Here is an 18,889-nt window from a genome sequence, read left to right as displayed (position 1 = left end):
CACCATTGGTTGCTGAGATAAAAATGATCTTTTGGGCACTTTGTAATGACTTTTCTTTTTTTAAAATCAAGAACAAATGTCTTAATTGAATAAAAAATAATCCATATCTGTTTGGAATTTTATTTATTTTAGATTTGGCTGAGGTAAAATGCAAAAAACAAAAAAGTGTTATTCAATTGGATGTGGTTTCTTTTTACAGAAAAAAACTTTCTGCTAAATGTTTTTCTAAAGTATTTAGTATTTGCAGTTATTTTGCTAATTAACTACATTGTATTGGTTGCTTTGTTTCTAAAGTATGTTATGTTAAATATTGCTTGCATAAGTTACACTGCAACCAGATTGTGTCTTTCTTTTGTCTGGGTGCATAATCGTACTTTCCCTCATTAACATGCACAAAACATATCACCATATGCAAAACCCAAATAACTTCTCTCATAATTTAATCACATAAATCTGTGTATTAATTTATTAACACTATTTTTAAAATGACAAATTCCAAAAGGTTTGGGAAACAGAATCATGACAACACATTCACAGTCCTAACGTACAATCAGTTACCAGCAGAAGTTTATAATCGCTGAGAAAAATTTCAATTTATGAAAGGTTAGATACAAACAACCGATTTTTAAAGTAATCATTTTGCATTGATTTTCCTCATTTTACCTCTTTTGCAAAGTTTCTTTATGGCATTCCTCACTTCTTCTGTCTTCAAAGAGTAGATAATAGGATTGAGCAGAGGGGGAACTGTCAATGTCAAACTTGAATTTATGATTCTTGCATTTGGATGAATGTAGGAAGTCAGTACAGCTATATTGGTGCCCACAAATGGAAGAAAAAATATGGCAACAAGAATCAGGTGAGAAGTACATGTTTCTAAAGCTCTGATTCTTTCCTGTCTTGAAATAGTCCTGGAGAAAGTGATGGCAATGCAAACATAAGAGCTAACTATCAGAAAGGGGGGAATGCACATCATCACAATAAGGCCAACAATAGCCATTATGTAACTGTAAGATTTATCATTACAGGCCAGCTGATATATTGGTCCATGATCACAGAAGAAGCTTTTAATCTCTATAGACGAACAGAACGAGAGGCGATTAATAAAACCAGCCACAATTGCCACGATGCCAACCACAAACATCCAACAAAACAGCAGGATTACAACAACAGATTTTGTAGTTACAATGCTGTGATACCTTAATGGGAAGCAAATTGCTATTAATCTGTCATATGCCATTATGACAAGCGTCCATGACTGTATCCCTCCGAATAATAAAACAAAGCACATGTAAGCTAAGCAGGCTTCATAAACAATGTATCTTCTGTTAAACAAAAATGTGTCCAAGAGTTTTGGGATGAGAGCAGTGCTCCCACATAGATCTGTGAAAGCCAAGTTGAAAACTATAATATATTTAGGACTATGTAGAGTCTTCACCAGGTAGATAACAGAGAGGAGGAAACCATTGCCAAGGACAGTGATGATGTACACAAAGCACAAGAAGACATAGTAATACTGAACATGAGGCATGTTGTAAAACCCACCAAGATAAAACTCTGCAGGTCGAACAAATGTGGAGTTAAATATGGAGGTAAGCAGACTCTCTCTATACATCACTATTGCACATTTACTAGAAACATAATCATGAATGACAGAGTAGGTAGAAAGAAGTTGCCGTCACCCAGCACACCAGAGAATAGTATGAGTGTGCTGCTCTCTGGTCTGTTGCTGGTTTACTTTTCCTTTTATATCTTTTCTCCTGTGATTATCATACATCAGTGTGACTCACTGATTTCTGTCACTCACCCTGTAAGTTTAATTTAATAATAATCCTTACTGTTACCATAATACTAAATATCAACTGCAAAAATAACTCTCACATTGGACAAATAAGACACAATTTCCCATAACAAAGAAAAAAAAGTTTTGCATGTTTTTGACATATCAAGTTTTTGCATCTGCATCCTTCATACTGAAGTCATTGAAAGAAGGTTTTAAAAACTAGAATAGTGATAAGTGTCTCTAGTCCCTCAGACTTTCTCTTACCGCTGCAAACTTATCCTTTTCTGCGTTCCTGCCTTTAACCCAGTTACTTATAATACAAAGGTTACAAGTATTGTCAGTATTGTCACATCTAATACATTTATAATCACATTTCATTTTATTACAAGCAAAACAATCAGCACTCAGTTATTATTTAATTAACACATGAATCAATGCATTAATCACAGCAATGGTTATTATTTCTGTTTGTTGCCTTTAAATCACTTGGGCCTATTTCACTTCTGTAAAAAGGAATTCATGTTTATTTCACAAAAACTTGATTTCTAATCACCAATCAAAGAGTTAATATTTCTGTTCAATTATCAACTACCAAGTGTCATTCATGCAATTTCTACATGGAACTGGAAAGTTTCATGGCATACTGAAAAAGATCTCAATCTACCAGTTTGCACAATAGGATGAATAGTTAAATTGCACTTTCTTCAAACTCTCTGTAGGATCCACAGTGAGAAATACCTTCTTTTCTTTTCATTTCTTTTATTTTCACTTCTTTACTTTTACTTTACTTTACCAGATAAAACCCTGTTGAGAACTAGATTTCATTTGTAAGAAGATCCAGGGCAAACGTCAGCAACATAACTTAATATTTTTTTGGGAGACAATGATTTTCCAGTTCATTTAGTTGAGAATCTTTAGGCAAGCTGCATTTAGGCAATATCTCAATCTCTGGTTCTTGATGTTTTGTTCATTTTGGGTTCTTCAAATATTTCTGCTGTTTATCCTTTTTGGTTGTTGTGGTCTGGACTTTGCATAGAGATTTAGATTAGGCATGATGTATGTGATAGATATATAGAACATGATGATGCATGATAAAATGATAGGAATGACATAAGGCAAATTTCCAACATGCAAATTTGGTAAATGTCATGATAGGAACCGTATTATGAGCAGCATTAAAGAGGCTTAAATTCATTTATGAGGCATTTTTGTGTTTGCCAACAGCCATACATTGAGGATGATACTGTGATTGGTTTTGATGATGGGAATTGTCCATATGTTTTGTTGCATAAAGCTGACCGATTGCAACAATTATCGCTTTGGAAATTGTTGCAATCGATGAAGTCAAAATCTGCTTCCGTACAATCAAGATGGTGACAGACGGCCCGGATCAAGGAGCGGGGATCTATTTATTGTTACTGCGTATAGTGATATTGACATAAGAATGAATTTGTAATGCGTTGTTTAAGCCTAGTTTAGATTCTTATGCCATGTTTACACACAATCACTATCTGTAAACTGCTGTTATTTTCAGGAGTTGATTGAGAAAAAAAAATTCCTCATTTGCAAAGATACCTTTAATTTGCTGTGCATTTAAAAATAATAATAATAATAATAATAAAGTCTCTAAATTACAGTACACTTCCAGAAGCTGTTTTTACAATAAAATCCATAATTTCACAGTAAAGGTTTGTGGTTCCGGTAAATTTAACAGTATTTCTACAGCTGCTGGTATTATACCGTAAATTAGAGACATTTTTTACAGTGTAGTTGCTGTTCCACATTAATCACATGTCTATTGATTATTATGAATTCAGTTAAACAGATTTTGAGTGTAAAGTATGATTAGAAAAGTCTTATATAAATTCAGTCACTTATCAATTACTCAAGACAATAACAACACATTCACAGCCATCATATAAAAAATAAGAAACAAAGGTAGTACCAAACAGAAGATTGTTTTATTTGTCATTCAAAAAGCATCAATAAATGACAGAGATAGATAGCATCATATAGAATTATAAAAGATTAACTACAGACAATAAGTGATGTCACAGTCATAATTTAATGGCTGTTTTGTTCATTTTGCCTCGTCTGCAAAGTTTCTTAATGGCATTCCTCACTTCTTCTGTCTTCAAAGAGTAGATAATAGGATTGAGCAGAGGGGGAAGTATGTTTGTCAAACTTGAATTTATGATTCTTGCATTTGGATGAATGTAGGAAGTCAGTACAGCTATATTGGTGCCCACAAATGGAAGAAAAAATATGGCAACAAGAATCAGGTGAGAAGTACATGTTTCTAAAGCTCTGATTCTTTCCTGTCTTGAAATAGTCCTGGACAAAGCGATGGCAATGCAAACATAAGAGCTAACTATCAGAAAGGGGGGAATGCACGTCATCACAATAAGGCCAACAGCAGCCATTATGTAACTGTAAGATTTATCATTACAGGCCAGCTGATATATTGGTCCATGATCACAGAAGAAGCTTTTAATCTCTATAGACGAACAGAACGAGAGGCGATTAATAAAACCAGCCACAATTGCCATGATGCCAACCACAAACATCCAACAACACAGCAGGATTACAACAACAGATTTTGTAGTTACAATGCTGTGATACCTTAATGGGAAGCAAATTGCTATTAATCTGTCATATGCCATTATGACAAGCGTCCATGACTGTATAGATAAGAATAATAAAACAAAGAACATGTAAGCTAAGCAGGCTTCATAAACAATGTATCTTCTGTTAAACAAAAACGTGTCCAAGAGTTTTGGGATGAGAGCAGTGCTCCCACATAGATCTGTGAAAGCCAAGTTGAAAACTATGATATATTTAGGACTATGTAGAGTCTTCACCAGGTAGATAACAGAGAGGAGGAAACCATTGCCAAGGACAGTGATGATGTACACAAAGCACAAGAAGACATAGTAATACTGAACATCAGGCATGTTGTAAAACCCACCAAGATAAAACTCTGCAGGTCGAACAAATGTGGAGTTAAATATGGAGGTAAGCAGACTCTCTCTATACATCACTATTACACATTTACCAGAAACATAATCATGAATGACAGAGTAGGTAGAAAGAAGTTGCCGTCACCCAGCACACCAGAGAATAGTATGAGTGTGCTGCTCTCTGGTCTGTTGCTGGTTTACTTTTCCTTTTATATCTTTTCTCCTGTGATTATCATACATCAGTGTGACTCACTGATTTCTGTCACTCACCCTGTAACTTTAATTTAATAATAATCCTTACTGTTACCATAATACTAAATATCAACTGCAAAAATAACTCTCACATTGGACAAATAAGACACAATTTCCCATAATAAAGAAAAAAAACTGTTTTGCATGTTTTTGACATATCAAGTTTTTGCATCTGCATCCTTCATACTGAAGTCATTGAAAGAAGGGTTTAAAAACTAGAATAGTGATAAGTGTCTCTAGTCCCTCAGACTTTCTCTTACCGCTGCAAACTTATCCTTTTCTGTGTTCCTGCCTTTAACCCAGTTACTTATAATACAAAGGTTACAAGTATTGTCAGTATTGTCACATCTAATACATTTATAATCACATTTCATTTTATTACAAGTAAAACAATCAACATTCAGTTATTATTTAATTAACACATGAATCAATGCATTAATCACAGCAATGGTTATTATTTCTGTTTGTTGCCTTTAAATCACTTGGGCCTATTTCACTTCTGTAAAAAGGAATTTATGTTTATTTCACAAAAACTTGATTTCTAATCACCAATCAAAGAGTTAATATTTCTGTTCAATTATCAACTACCAAGTGTCATTCATGCAATTTCTACATGGAACTGGAAAGTTTCATGGCATACTGAAAAAGATCTCAATCTACCAGTTTGCACAATAGGATGAATAGTTAAATTGCACTTTCTTCAAACTCTCTGTAGGATCCACAGTGAGAAATACCTTCTTTTCTTTTCATTTCTTTTATTTTCACTTCTTTACTTTTACTTTACTTTACCAGATAAAACCCTGTTGAGAACTAGATTTCATTTGTAAGAAGATCCAGGGCAAACGTCAGCAACATAACTTAATATGTTTTTGGGAGAAAATGATTTTCCAGTTCATTTAGTTGAGAATCTTTAGGCAAGCTGCATTTAGGCAATATCTCAATCTCTGGTTCTTGATGTTTTGTTCATTTTGGGTTCTTCAAACATTTCTGCTGTTTATCCTTTTTGGTTGTTGTGGTCTGGACTTTGCATAGAGATTTAGATTAGGCATGATGTGTATGATAGACCTTTGATTTGCTGTGCAAATTTTTTTTAAAAAATTAAAAATAAATAAATAAATAAATAAATAAATAATAATAATAATAATAATAATAATAATAATAATAATAATAATAATAATAATAATAATAATAATAATAATAAAGTCCCTAATTTACAGTACACTACCGGAAGCTGTTTTTACAATAAAATCCATAATTTCACAGTAAACGTTTGTGATTCCAGTAAATTTACCGTATTTCTACAGCTGCTGGTATCACACCGTAAATTAGAGACACTTTTTTACAGTGTAGCTGCTGTTCCACATTAGTCACATGTAGGCCCGGAAAGATCATGCTTCCTTGATTAAATTATATCTGACTTGGCTTTTCTATGTGTTTTGATGTTTGATTGTATAATTTAAAATTCAAACAATCTGGCAGAAATAGCAGAATCTACAACTATCCTAAAATGGATGGGAAACATTTTCTCTCTTTCAAGCTCAATGTTTAGTTGAGAACAAAACTCATTTTCATGTCAAGATCACAAATGTCCTCAAAGACCCAGTTTCGGCAGGGTGTTTTGATACAACTACCCAATTACAAACTAATAAAATATTAATAAATAACATTTACATTTCGGTCTTGTTCAAAATGTCTTTTTGGGCACAAGACATACATTTTACTCTGTGAAGTAAACTAATAAACCTGCATGTTTTTGTACAACACAGGAACTCGAAGAGAAGCTGCCCAAAAAGAGCCAAAGCCAGCACTCAAACCCAGAACCTTCTGTGTGATGTTACCATGACAACAAGAGCCACCATAAAGCCCACATTAAAACCACCAAATTTATCAAATGCAAAGGAAGCCATGTTTGTTGTTGGAAATAAAAGGCAGTCATAACAAGAAATGCTCATGTCTTTATTGTTTGAACACAGGCTGCCTCGTGTAGAAAAACACACAATTAATATAAGTCACATGACTCATAACATAACAATCCACTTTTGATTAAGTTATAATTATATATGCTATTCTACTGTATCTCTTTATAAAATAAATGGATCACACGTTAAGTGGAAACATATTTCTTTTACAACATTTATAGTTTTCTTGATCATTTCTCAAAAGGAAAAAATTAAGTTGGTTAGTAGGAAAACATGACACAATTGTTGAAATAAAACAATTAAAGACTACCATAGTTTAAAATGGCCATTTTAAGCAAACTTATTGAGAAACATTTTTAAACAAAGAAGAGTGCTATGTTTTTTTTACAGTCAAGTCACATTGTTGTGGAATTTTTACTTTTTATTTTTGATTTAAAAAATATTTTGAACAATTTTTTCATTGACACTTTGATTTCATGTGTCTGCAGAACATAAATGATTGGGTTCAACATCGGTGGCAGCACAGAGGTCAAAGACAAGTTTATGATTCTGTTGTTCGGATGTATTTTTTCCATCAATGTAAATGTGATTAACAGCGGGGTAAAGTAGATAACCACTAATGAAAGATGAGCGACACAGGTCTTAAAGGCTTTGATTCCTTGTTGAAATGTTGCCACTTTTGCTAAAGTATAACTAATATAAAGATAACTTAAAAGGATAAAAACAAGCGGCAGCCAAAAAATAAGAACAGGATAAAAAAATCCAATCACATCATTTGGAAAATTGTCATTGCAAGCAAGGCGGTAGATCTGACCGTGATCGCAGAAATAGCTGTTAATAACCAAAGACTTACAGAATGAAAGTCTTGTCAGGAGGCCGACAGAAATTAAGACAGCAACTATAGCAAGGATCCAGAAAGAGGTGATCAAAGTCAACATAGATCTGCAGGTCACTTTTACTTGATAGTGAAGAGGAAATATGATGGCAACCAGTCGGTCGTAGGAGAGAGCAACCAGATTAAAAGACTGCATTGAAAGGCAAGTGTAGCAGAAAAAAAGGAACGTCAAGCAGTCGTTGTAGGGAATTATGTTATGGTTAAACAGAAAGATGTCAATCACTTTTGGTACCAGAGCCGAGCTGCCTAACAGGTCCACAAATGCAAGGTTAAAAACGGCAACATACTTTGGAGTTCTTAGATTGTGATCTAAATATATTATAGCCATTACGGCTGTGTTTCCCACCACAGAAATTATATACAGAAAAAAAAGAAAGATGTAATAGGACTTCATGTTAGGTAAGCCAATAAATCCATTGATTACAAAATACGCAGGACGCACAAAAGTTATATTTTTTCCAAAAGCAGAGTTGAACAGTTCCATTGTAACACTCTTCCAATGTGCCAGAATCTACTAGACATTCATTAAAGTGTGAAGAATCCTCTTTGGACAGCAGGACGGCCTTGTGCAGTAGATGAGATGTTAGAGAGCCGTTATCCCGACCTCATCTGGCAGATCTCTGTCAGGCTTTTAAATGACGAAGTGGAGATTTTAGAGCGGAGCAGCGATTCTCATCTCTCTTTATGTCTAGTTCAGTTTGCCACTGTCTATTCCCATGTGTGTCCAAGACAAACCCAGTTCACTCAGTGTAATAATGAAAACCTTTTTATTCAAGTTTGTGTGGTGCACATATCAGCCTTGTTAAACAAAAACAAGAGTAGTTATCTGAGATGTGTTTAAAGAGAGAAACTATACTTATGTACATCTTGTTGATCAACGTAAGAAATACTCAAAACATTGTTGTATAAAAAATTAAAATACGGTGAAGGCAGTACAAATATGAACATATGTTTTGTTTACCAAACTCTGTGCCTCACATAAGATTGAGATTGCATTTTTTTTTTATCCTGCAGGACATAATATTATAAAAACTGTGGCTTTGCTGCAAGCCTAGAGTTTGATTACTGTTCCTGTAACTTTAATTTAACAATCTGTGGTTCTATCTGTATGTCTACGAATATCTACAGCATTTCTATGTTTTTTGTGTGATTTCCTTGTGTGCAAAACTCTTCACTGAACATTTTGGATCATTTTCTTGGCTCAGTTATATTTATAACTTATTAAAAGCGTTCATCAGGCCAGCTATTTTAGTTGCGCTTTGAGAATTACAGGAAAAAAAGTTGTTTAAATGTTAAAATGTAATGCATGCATGAAATAAATTTAAATTGGGCTCTTATTCATTTGTCTGTATAATTGTAACCCAACTTAAGCTGAACAAAATAATTCAGATATAAAAATCTATTTTTAATAATCAAAAATGTGCAAGAAACCTGTTCCCATACTAAAATATCACATGTACTATCTGTCAATTAGAAACAAAATGTGTTTAACTAAAATGTTTATTCATACTGGAGCCATTGTTTCCAATGTAGCCTTGCAGTAAGAAGGTCTAATGTTTATTTTCTGTCCTTGGGAAACTTTCTAAACTGAAAAACATAAACATTTCTATTATCTAATAAATTGGACTAAAAATATTCCTACAAAGCAAACAATATTCTCATTTATGGTTTCATTTCTGATGATACATTACAATTTGTTTTCTTTATTTTAACCTCCAAACTGCATCATACTTTTGTAATTTTATGCAAAAATATTTTTCATTACAGTCTCTGTAGCCTTTATATTCTTTGACTTTCAGGTCAGGTGTTTTAAAATAGCAGCTTACAAAAATGAACTCTCATTTTGTTCATCAAATAGTCCTTTATTATAAATGATTTGAATGACATTAACCAATGACTTATTGAACATTTGGAAAATGTGACCCTTTACATTAGATGTTCACAGCAGAAATATTAACACGGGTGAGTTACTTTAAAACCATAGAAAAATTTTAAAATAAACATTGCAGTGAAGCAATTTTTATATTTTTGAGGAAAGGAAATAAATTTATAGAGTACAAATTTAACGTGATGGTTTAAATTTACAACCTAGGTTTTTAACTTAGGCTTCAATTTTTTTATTCAGCTCTTTTTCCTAATATAACGTAGTATGTCTTTAATCCTTTCTCTCTCTTTCTCATCATATTCTGTTGTTACTTGAAAATCCTGTCACTTCAACCAACTGTTAATGAAGAAAATGCAGATTCACAGATTCACAATAAAAAGTACTGGAACATTTTTATTGCAGGTTTTTTTAGATTGTGACACACTGCTTTAGCAGCTCTGACTGTTTTTTTTTTTTTTTTACATATTCCTTAAATACAGTCCTTGAATTTCAAAGGGTAGTGTTGTGTAAAATCAAAATGTTATTCATTCATCAAAAACATGAATGAATAAGCAACACATGGAGGTTTGCTTTGATTCATTCATGCATGTTTGAGAAATCCTTGAATTTCCTGTGGCAGCCATCCAGGAGTACCTTAGCTGGATTAATTGGATTTAATCAAAGTAAATCCAATTAGCAGTGCAATAAAACTGACATCATGCATTAGGTTTCATAAGTATTTAAGTCTTTTCTGAACTGTAGCTACTGACACAAAAAACTGACTCAATCTGACACACAAAAACACAATACATGTTTGATACTTAACATTTTTGTCTTCACTCTATGCAGTATTTAATCTACCATCACAACATAATATATTAGGTTTTTGTTTTTAATGTCGAGACAGATGTTAAAGTTCATGAGTTTTTCTTGTTTTTTGTTTTCTTACACCTTTTATATTTAAAATACTCTCACTTTGTTTAGAAAGAAGTTATTTTTTATTTTCAGTCAGCATGATTTTAGTTCCAGTGAAAATAATTAAGTATCTCTAATCTTCCTAAATAACTATGATATTTATGATAACCCTGATACAATACTGACATATGTAGTAAGAAATTAATAATAATATATCTAATATCCCTACATAAACTTTTCTTTAAGATAACAAGTGCCATCTACACAACCTCTAACAGAAGATCTTAATGAATATTTTTAAGATTATGACAAGAAGAAAAAGACTTACAGTACAAAAACAAAAACAACAAATGAGCTGAACCACATCCTACTTTCCAGTAATTCTGGATGGCCTTCTGATTTTCAATATTTTCTTCAGTGAAACTTTTATCTCTTGTGTCTGCAAAACATAAATGATTGGATTCAACATGGGTGGAAAAACAGAAGTAAGAGACAAGTTGATGATCCGGTAATTTGGATGTATTCTCGAACTCATAGTAAATGTGACTATTATCGGGAGGAAGTAGATTACCACCAACGAGAGATGAGCTGTGCAGGTTTTAAAGGTTTTTGCTCTTTCATTTGCTGCGGTAACTTTAGCCAAAACACAACCAATACAAATGTAACTGGACACAATGAATAAAAAAGGGAGCCACAGAAGCAGCGCTGGTAATAAATTGCCAATGACGGAATTAGGAAAATTGTCATTGCATGCAAGTTTATACAACTGGCCATGGTCACAGAAATAGCTGTTAATGACCAAAGACTTGCAGAAGGAAAGTCTTGTAAGAAGGCCAATTGCAGTTAAAATACAAGTTATTACAAAAAACCAAAAAAAGGTAATCATGGAAAACATAATCTTATGAGTAACCTTTACATGATAGTGCAGAGGAAACATGATGGCCATCAGGCGATCGTAGCAGAGAGCAACCAGATTAAGAGCCTGCATTGAAAGGCAAACATAGCAGAAGAACAGAAACGTCAAGCAGTCATTGTAGGGGACATAATAATGATTAAACAAAGAGATATCAAGGACCTTTGGTACCAGAGCACAGCTACCTATGAGGTCCACAAATGCAAGGTTAAAAACTGCAATATACTTTGGAGCTCTGAGGTTATGATCCAGACAGATTACAGTCATTACAGCCACGTTTCCCAGCAGTGCAATTATAAATACAAAAAAGAGAAAGACATAGTAATACTTCATGTTTGGTAAACCAATAAATCCACTGATGATGAAATAAGGAGGACGGATAAAAGTGGTATTCATTCCAAAAACAGAGTTGAAAAGGTCCATTTTAAAATATGCAGGGTATACTTTGATGCCAGTTCTGTCAGAGCTGCAGACATCAGCACTGTTACTTGTTCAGATTTGTCTTAGTTCATGGTGTTCTGACAACTGCTGAGGGTTTTTATTCTAGCTGGTTTTTTTAATAAACTCTCCAGTGTATTTCAGGTAAACACAACAAACACAAGCTTCAGTCAAATGAAAAAGTTTGATCTTGTGGAAGTTTCCTCTGCAGCTTCTGTGTAACTTTCTGGAGCTACAGCTTTTTGCCATGTTGTCCATTGAAAGTCAGTTGACTGGAAAGACTTGATTAATCATTTTATTATGAAAATGACTCAGCTTTTGGGTCATGGAGAGTCAGACTGAGCAAGAACCAGAAAGCTGATAGGAAACGTTTATGTTTTCACAAGATATTTGTGATCGTCTTGCTCAGAAATCTACGACAAATTGTTGAGTATTTTTTTGTATCTCTTTTGCTTTTCTTTTGTTTGTATTTCCTCTAACTTGTGTAAAGCACTTTGAATTGTTTTGTTGCTAAAATGTGCTATATAAATAATATTATTTCACCTTACCTTTTATTCACTACTTTGAGATGATGATGTTATTTAATTTGATAATAAAATTACACATATAATTTTATAAATGTTATATGGTTATAAATATAAACTTAAGTGTTTTGTTTTTTGTATTTCAAGAATTTAAAAAATATTTTCCATTTGGAATTTCCTCAATTAAAAGTAGAGTAAGTTTTGTCCATTAGCACATTTTTAAAAGTCTGCTTTTAATCTTGATTGAAATAATAAATGCTGTGCTGTATACAGATTGTTGTGCAAGTACCAGTATGGATCAAAGGAAGAAACAGTTACAAGCCTTTAAAGTTCATTATGTAAAGATTTCAATCTTTACATAATGGTCAGAAAGATTTTAAAGATGTGGTGACAGCAGTAGTCATAGTGGTTTACATTTCTGATGGTGCCACCAGACAGGATGAAAGGTCAAAGGACACTGCTTTATGTCTTTTATTATTTTTTATTTCAAAATGTTTTTATTGGGGGCTGCACAGTGGCTCAGTTGGTAGAGCTGTTGCCTTGAAGCAAGAAGGTCCTGGGTTCGATTCCCGGCCCGGGGTCTTTCTGCATGGAGTTTGCATGTTCTCCCTGTGCATGGTGGGTTCTCTCCGGGTTCTCCGGCTTCCTCCCACAGTCCAAAAACATGACTGTCAGGTTAATTGGTCTCTCTAAATTCTCCCTAGGTGTGAGTGTGAATGTTTTTTTGTCTTGAATGTCTCTGTGTTGCCCTGCGACAGACTGGCGACCTGTCCAGGGTGAACCCGCCTCTCGCCCGGAACGTTAGCTGGGGAGGAACCAGCAACCCTCCTGACCCCATTAGGGACAAGCGTGTTAAAAAATGGATGGATGGATGTTTTTATTGTTATGGTGGTCACATATTACTTACACAGCCCTTTACACTTTTGATCAGATGATCAAGCATAAACACATTAAAAATAATTTGCTTAATCCACCTTTTTGCATTTACAGACTGTTGATTATATTGACTACTGAATGCTAGCTACTGTAAAAATAACCTCTCTAATAAATAAACTAATGTCATTGTTTTGGCTCTCAGTGTGACTTTACAGACAAAAATTGTTTAATTTTCTATCTTATACATTTAAGTCCAACATTCCCGACATTTCATTATAATATATATTTTTTATTTCACCGTTAAACATTGTGTATCTACATAAGATTAAAAGAAACCTTGGTTGTGTTTGCTCTGCTCAGGTTTTATGCTCAGTACTTTTATTCCAGTCATACAATTTTGCTGCTGGAAGGATTAAAAATTTCCATCCAATTTTTTACTGCCTTGTTTTCTTTATGAGCTTCTTCAAAGCTTGTTTTATTTCCTGTGTCTGAAAAACATAGATGATGGGATTCAGCATCGGTGGAATTAGAGTAGTCAGCGACAAGTTTATGATCCTGGCATTAGGATGCATTTTGCTTCCGATTCCAAAAACAAGAGAAATGGGGAGAAAATAAATGGTCACTAATGAAAGATGTCCTGTGCAAGTCTTAATAGCCTTTCTCCGTTCCTGCGCTGTTGAAATCTTTGACAAAGCATAAACAATGCAGCAGTAAGTTGCTAAGATAAATGCTAGAGGAATCCAAAGCATGACAACTGTAAACAAAATACCAATTACATAGCTGGGGGAGACATCATTACAGCCAAGTCTGTACACAGGGCCATGGTCACAGAAGTAGCTGTTAATAACCACAGACTTACAGAATGACAATCTTGTGATGAAGCCAACAGCATTGAGGATAAGAGTGATGGTAAGAATCCACAAAAAAGCAATCAAATTGATCATAAACCTTTGGGTCACTTTCACTTGGTAGTGCAGAGGGTACATGATGGCTATCAGTCTATCATAAGACAGTGCAACCAGGTTAAAACATTGCATTGAAAGTAGTGTGAAGCCAAAAAACATGAAGGTCAAGCATTCATTGTACGAAATATAGCGATGATTAAACAGGAACATGTCAATGATTTTTGGTAAAAAAGCTGTACTGCTTAAGATGTCAGTTAGAGCGAGACTGAAAACTGCAACATATTTCGGGCCTTTCAGCGTATGATCCACAATTATGAGAGTCAGCACAGTTCCATTTCCTACCACTGAAATAACATAAACAAGCAACAGAAAGATAAAGTAGACGTTTACATTAGGAATGCCAACAAAACCTGCTATAAAAAAATATGCAGGACGGACAAAGGTGATGTTTTCCTCAAGAGCTGGATTGAAAAGTTCCATCTACTTGCTTCACTGTTCACAAGTCTTTTCTTCTTCAACCAGCTTTGTTCAGAGGAGAGCAACTGAAATGGAAACACTGCTTCTCTTTTCTGACTTATAAGAGTTAAGGTTTGTTCCCTTGAGTCAACTTTATAGGAGCTCAAAGTTTGGTTACTGGGAGTGGAAATATGTTTGTTGTAGAAACCAAGCCCATGCTCAGACTTGAAACTTTTAAAAATAAATAAATCAGATTACTGGTAGTGAGTTGATATTTGAAGAACTTGAAGTTCTAATAAAGTTCTTCATTAGAGGTCATTAGACTGACCTCTCTCTCCAATCAGATCAATTTAGTAAGTGTATTCATTCTCATCTCATAAGTTTTAACGTATAAAACATTAGGCATTATAAATTGTTACTAGATTATAGAATTAACTTCCTTCACATTTAAATTGATTTAGTCTGAAGGATCTACAGCTTGCTTAGCAAGCGCTCTTGTTTCAATTACTGGCATACCTTTGACCCAGTCCCTAAAATTGGCCTCAGCACGCCAATGTAAATCACAAAATGTAGGTTGAGTTTTGAGATAATCTTTAGAAATCAAGATCAGTTCAGAAATATTATAACAGTTGCATAAAAAATAAACAAATTTGGTAAGATTTTGACACGGTTGTTCAAATTATATAAAGTAATTACTATTAACTAATAGTAATTATAAATTAATTACGGTTAATTAATTTGCCAAGAAAATGAAAGTAACCATTGTAGCATCCCACTGCTCTGTCCGCTAGTAACTGGGACAAGAACTTAAACTCACCGGTGGTGTGGCTATTTGGGTTCATTAGGTTCTGGTAGATACCACGCAGGTTTACTTATATTGAGTAAGTCCTTACTCATCCAATTACCATGCACTCCTTTGATGCAACATAAATAACTCCAGACAATCATAAAGTTTTGGCTTTCTGTTTTTTCCATAATTTTTCAGTTACTCCAGTAACATCTTCCCTCATGTATAGAATCACTCAGATTGAAAATGTACAAAAACAATAATACACATTTCTCTCTTATCCCTTTTTTTCTTACATAAAACCAACCTCGTAAATATTTTGTAAATATTGTACGGCCTTAAGTTCATGGTTTTTAACCAGGGGCTACACCATGATAATATGTTTATGTTAGAGCTAGTGAATGAAACACAACAACTCACTGTTCAATTTGCCCTAGAAAGTTGCCTGCAGGTCTAAAGTGGAAAATTATTTTTCAATCGTTGATCAACCCATAAATGCTAACAAGTTAGGCTAACATCTCCACCCTTTACTGCAGGAGTTTCAACTGTGGGATCAAGGTAGTTATAGTATACTATAGTGCTAAGCTTATATCCCAAACTATCAGGCAATCAAAAATATCATTATTGTACAGTATGGTGAATATCAATGTTTTTAGAGCAACAAGAGATCATAAAAACATGGAAGTAATGTTAATGTTAATGTTAATCCAACATAAAATACTGTAAATGTGTCCAGTAAACAAACAAAGACAATTTCATTATTCAGGTATTTTATTTTATATCTGCAGTTAGAGTAAATGAGATTTTCTTCTAGAGGAAACAGCAGATTATTTCATAAATCTGAATTTCATTTTAAGCAAATCTTTCTTGACCTATGACTTTTTTAGGAAAGGCTTTGCATGGATATTAAAAGACAAGAGGGATTTAACAGGAAATCCAGTCAGGAACTAGAAAGAAACTAGAAATTGTTTGCTATTAATATCAAAACAAGAATTTAGCATTCAGAGACAACTGAGCTAAAAGGATTACATAATACAGAACAAATGCATTGAAATGCCTCTCAAAAATAAAAAATATTTGTCAACATACTTCTGTTTGGAAAAAAAAACAGGCCTCAAAAATATTTATTTCACCATGATTTTAGCTTTATTCCTACCTTTTAGTATTCTTTTAATTGATAATCTTATTTCTTGTGTATGCAAAACATAAATGATTGGGTTTAACAATGGAGGAATAACAGAGGTCAAAGACAGGTTAATGATTCTGGCATTTGGATGGATGCCAGAACCCATTGTAAACGTGATCAATATTGGAAAGAAATAGATCACTACCAATGAGAGATGAGCTGTGCAGGTTCTAAGAGCCTTGACCCTTTCCTGAGCTGCAACCACCTGAGCTAAAGTATATCCAATACAAACGTAACTGGAAAATATTATAATAAGAGGCATCCAAAGAAACAGAAATGGAAGGAAGTATGAGATCACAAAATTAGGAAAATTGTCATTACATGCCAGCTTGTAGATTTGACCATGGTCACAGAAATAGCTGTTAATGACCACAGACTTGCAGAAGGAAAGTCTTGTAAGAAGGCCAATTGCAATTAAAACACAGGTTATTGCACAAAGCCAAAAAAAGGTAATCATGGAAAACATAATCTTATGAGTAACCTTTACATGATAGTGCAGAGGAAACATGATGGCCATCAGGCGATCGTAGCAGAGAGCAACCAGATTAAGAGCCTGCATTGAAAGGCAAACGTAGCAGAAGAACAGAAACGTCATGCAGTCATTGTAGGGGACATAATAATGATTAAACAAAAAGATATCAAGGACCTTTGGTACCAGAGCACAGCTACCTATGAGGTCCACAAATGCAAGGTTAAAAACTGCAACATACTTTGGAGCTCTGAGGTTATGATCCAGACAGATTACAGTCATTACAGCCACGTTTGCAAGCACTGAAATTATAAATACAAAAAAGAGAAAGACATAGTAATACTTCATGTTTGGTAAACCAATAAATCCACTTATTATAAAATAGGCAGGTTGGATAAATGTGTTATTTTTTACAAAAAAAGGATTAACTAAATCCATTGTCAGATTAATGTCATGCCTGTTATTGCAAACCGAGTCCGATCTGTGCTGTCAGCAGCTGCTACACCATCAGTAAGGAAACTGATTAACCCTGGGAGCTTTAATATCTGCTTTATGTTTGTCTCTGATCCCCTGAGTGTTGCTTTTCCAAACACTGTATAAAAACTCTTTAGCAACGCTGCAAAAGATTTGAGTTTATCTGTCTAAAACTGACTTCCACACAGAATTTTAACTTGATCCACTTGATTACTTTTCATTTCAAAACTAAACAAAAAGAGTGCTAAAAGTTCCTGTAACTTAGAAAACAACTGAAGTAAAAGTTACAAGTCCTCATAGAATAGAAAAAATTATCAACCTGCTATGAAACGTTGCACTTTGTGACTCTAAAACTATAAAGTTGAATGGGAATTCCCAAGTAGTTGTGAATGCATGATAGATGTGCAGCCGAATTACTGGCAGATTGTGCATTCATAAGACCAAACCACACACATATTCCAACTTTCAAGATAAATAGGAACAATGTAAAAAAAAAAAAAAAGCAACCACTTCTGAAACAAAACTGCTTGTGAAGTGTTTCTTGCTTTCTTGAATTGTTTTAATTCAGTCAAAATTGTTAAAGCCAGTAATTGGAAAACTGGTACCGTAAGCTAACATAGAAGAAATGCTTAACCAAAACAAAAACCTAAATCTGAATAAAATCTGCTAGATGCTACATTTTTATAATATTTTAAGGATATTTTACCCTATTATAAACTGTTTTTCTTATTTTTTTCTCAATATATCAAGGTATTTACATATGTTGTTATCAGATAAGGATAACCGTTTGCTCAAGATAATGAGGTCATTTCTCCCATTGTCATAAGAAGACATCAATTGTTTTCTCAAGATAACAAGATGATTACTTTTTCTTGAATGCTCATGATCAGCTTCTCAAGCTGAAAATGAATTATCTGTTGAGGTAGAGAAAGAGTTGGGCCAAAGATCAAAGATCTCGATTTACTGGTATGTTTATGTTTCAAGCTTTACTATTTGTCATGAGATATGAGTGAGGTTGGGTTGGATATTTTTTCCCCTTTAGTAAATTAAATCATCATTTGATTGCAGTTCTTTGTATTTATTCAGGTTGTCTTTGTCTGGTATTATATTTCATGATCAAAAACAGAAGAAATCTGTAAGGGAGCAAATAGTTTTTCACCTTCCTGCATACTTTATTTTGTGTTGGTCTCTCATAAAATCCTGAGAAAATACAACGAAGGCTGCTTGTAACATGATAAAATGTGGAAAAGTTTCAAGGATAACCCACATTGCAACG

At 33.8% G+C, this 18,889-nt stretch overlaps 6 protein-coding genes across 6 annotated transcripts; all 6 read right to left on the bottom strand.

The window, feature by feature from the left end:
- Positions 1-604: 604 nt before the first annotated feature.
- Positions 605-1,612, bottom strand: LOC122845317 (olfactory receptor 146-like). Its single transcript, XM_044141520.1, is given in 1 exon segment — positions 605-1,612. A coding segment is annotated over 1 exon segment (1,008 nt).
- Positions 1,613-3,837: 2,225 nt separating this feature from the next.
- LOC122845315 (olfactory receptor 51F2-like) lies at positions 3,838-4,818 on the bottom strand. Its single transcript, XM_044141519.1, has one exon. The coding sequence runs from the start codon at positions 4,816-4,818 to the stop codon at positions 3,838-3,840; it is 981 nt and encodes a 326-aa protein (XP_043997454.1).
- Positions 4,819-7,306: 2,488 nt separating this feature from the next.
- On the bottom strand, positions 7,307-8,290 carry LOC122844865 (olfactory receptor 1361-like). The gene has a single exon (XM_044140688.1). The coding sequence runs from the start codon at positions 8,288-8,290 to the stop codon at positions 7,307-7,309; it is 984 nt and encodes a 327-aa protein (XP_043996623.1).
- A 2,662-nt stretch (positions 8,291-10,952) lies between these two features.
- Positions 10,953-11,921, bottom strand: LOC122844914 (olfactory receptor 1361-like). The gene has a single exon (XM_044140758.1). It carries the CDS (start codon positions 11,919-11,921, stop codon positions 10,953-10,955), a length of 969 nt encoding a protein of 322 aa, XP_043996693.1.
- A 1,849-nt stretch (positions 11,922-13,770) lies between these two features.
- LOC122844900 (olfactory receptor 6C4-like) lies at positions 13,771-14,721 on the bottom strand. Its single transcript, XM_044140739.1, has one exon. The coding sequence runs from the start codon at positions 14,719-14,721 to the stop codon at positions 13,771-13,773; it is 951 nt and encodes a 316-aa protein (XP_043996674.1).
- A 1,887-nt stretch (positions 14,722-16,608) lies between these two features.
- LOC122844946 (olfactory receptor 1500-like) lies at positions 16,609-17,577 on the bottom strand. The gene has a single exon (XM_044140822.1). The coding sequence runs from the start codon at positions 17,575-17,577 to the stop codon at positions 16,609-16,611; it is 969 nt and encodes a 322-aa protein (XP_043996757.1).
- Between the last annotated feature and the right edge of the window lie 1,312 nt (positions 17,578-18,889).

Source organism: Gambusia affinis, linkage group LG15, assembly GCF_019740435.1.
Source record: "Gambusia affinis linkage group LG15, SWU_Gaff_1.0, whole genome shotgun sequence".
NCBI classification, from domain to species: Eukaryota; Metazoa; Chordata; class Actinopteri; order Cyprinodontiformes; family Poeciliidae; genus Gambusia; species Gambusia affinis.
Note: the sequence above shows the minus strand (reverse complement) of the source record. Positions and strands in the feature narration are given on the sequence as shown.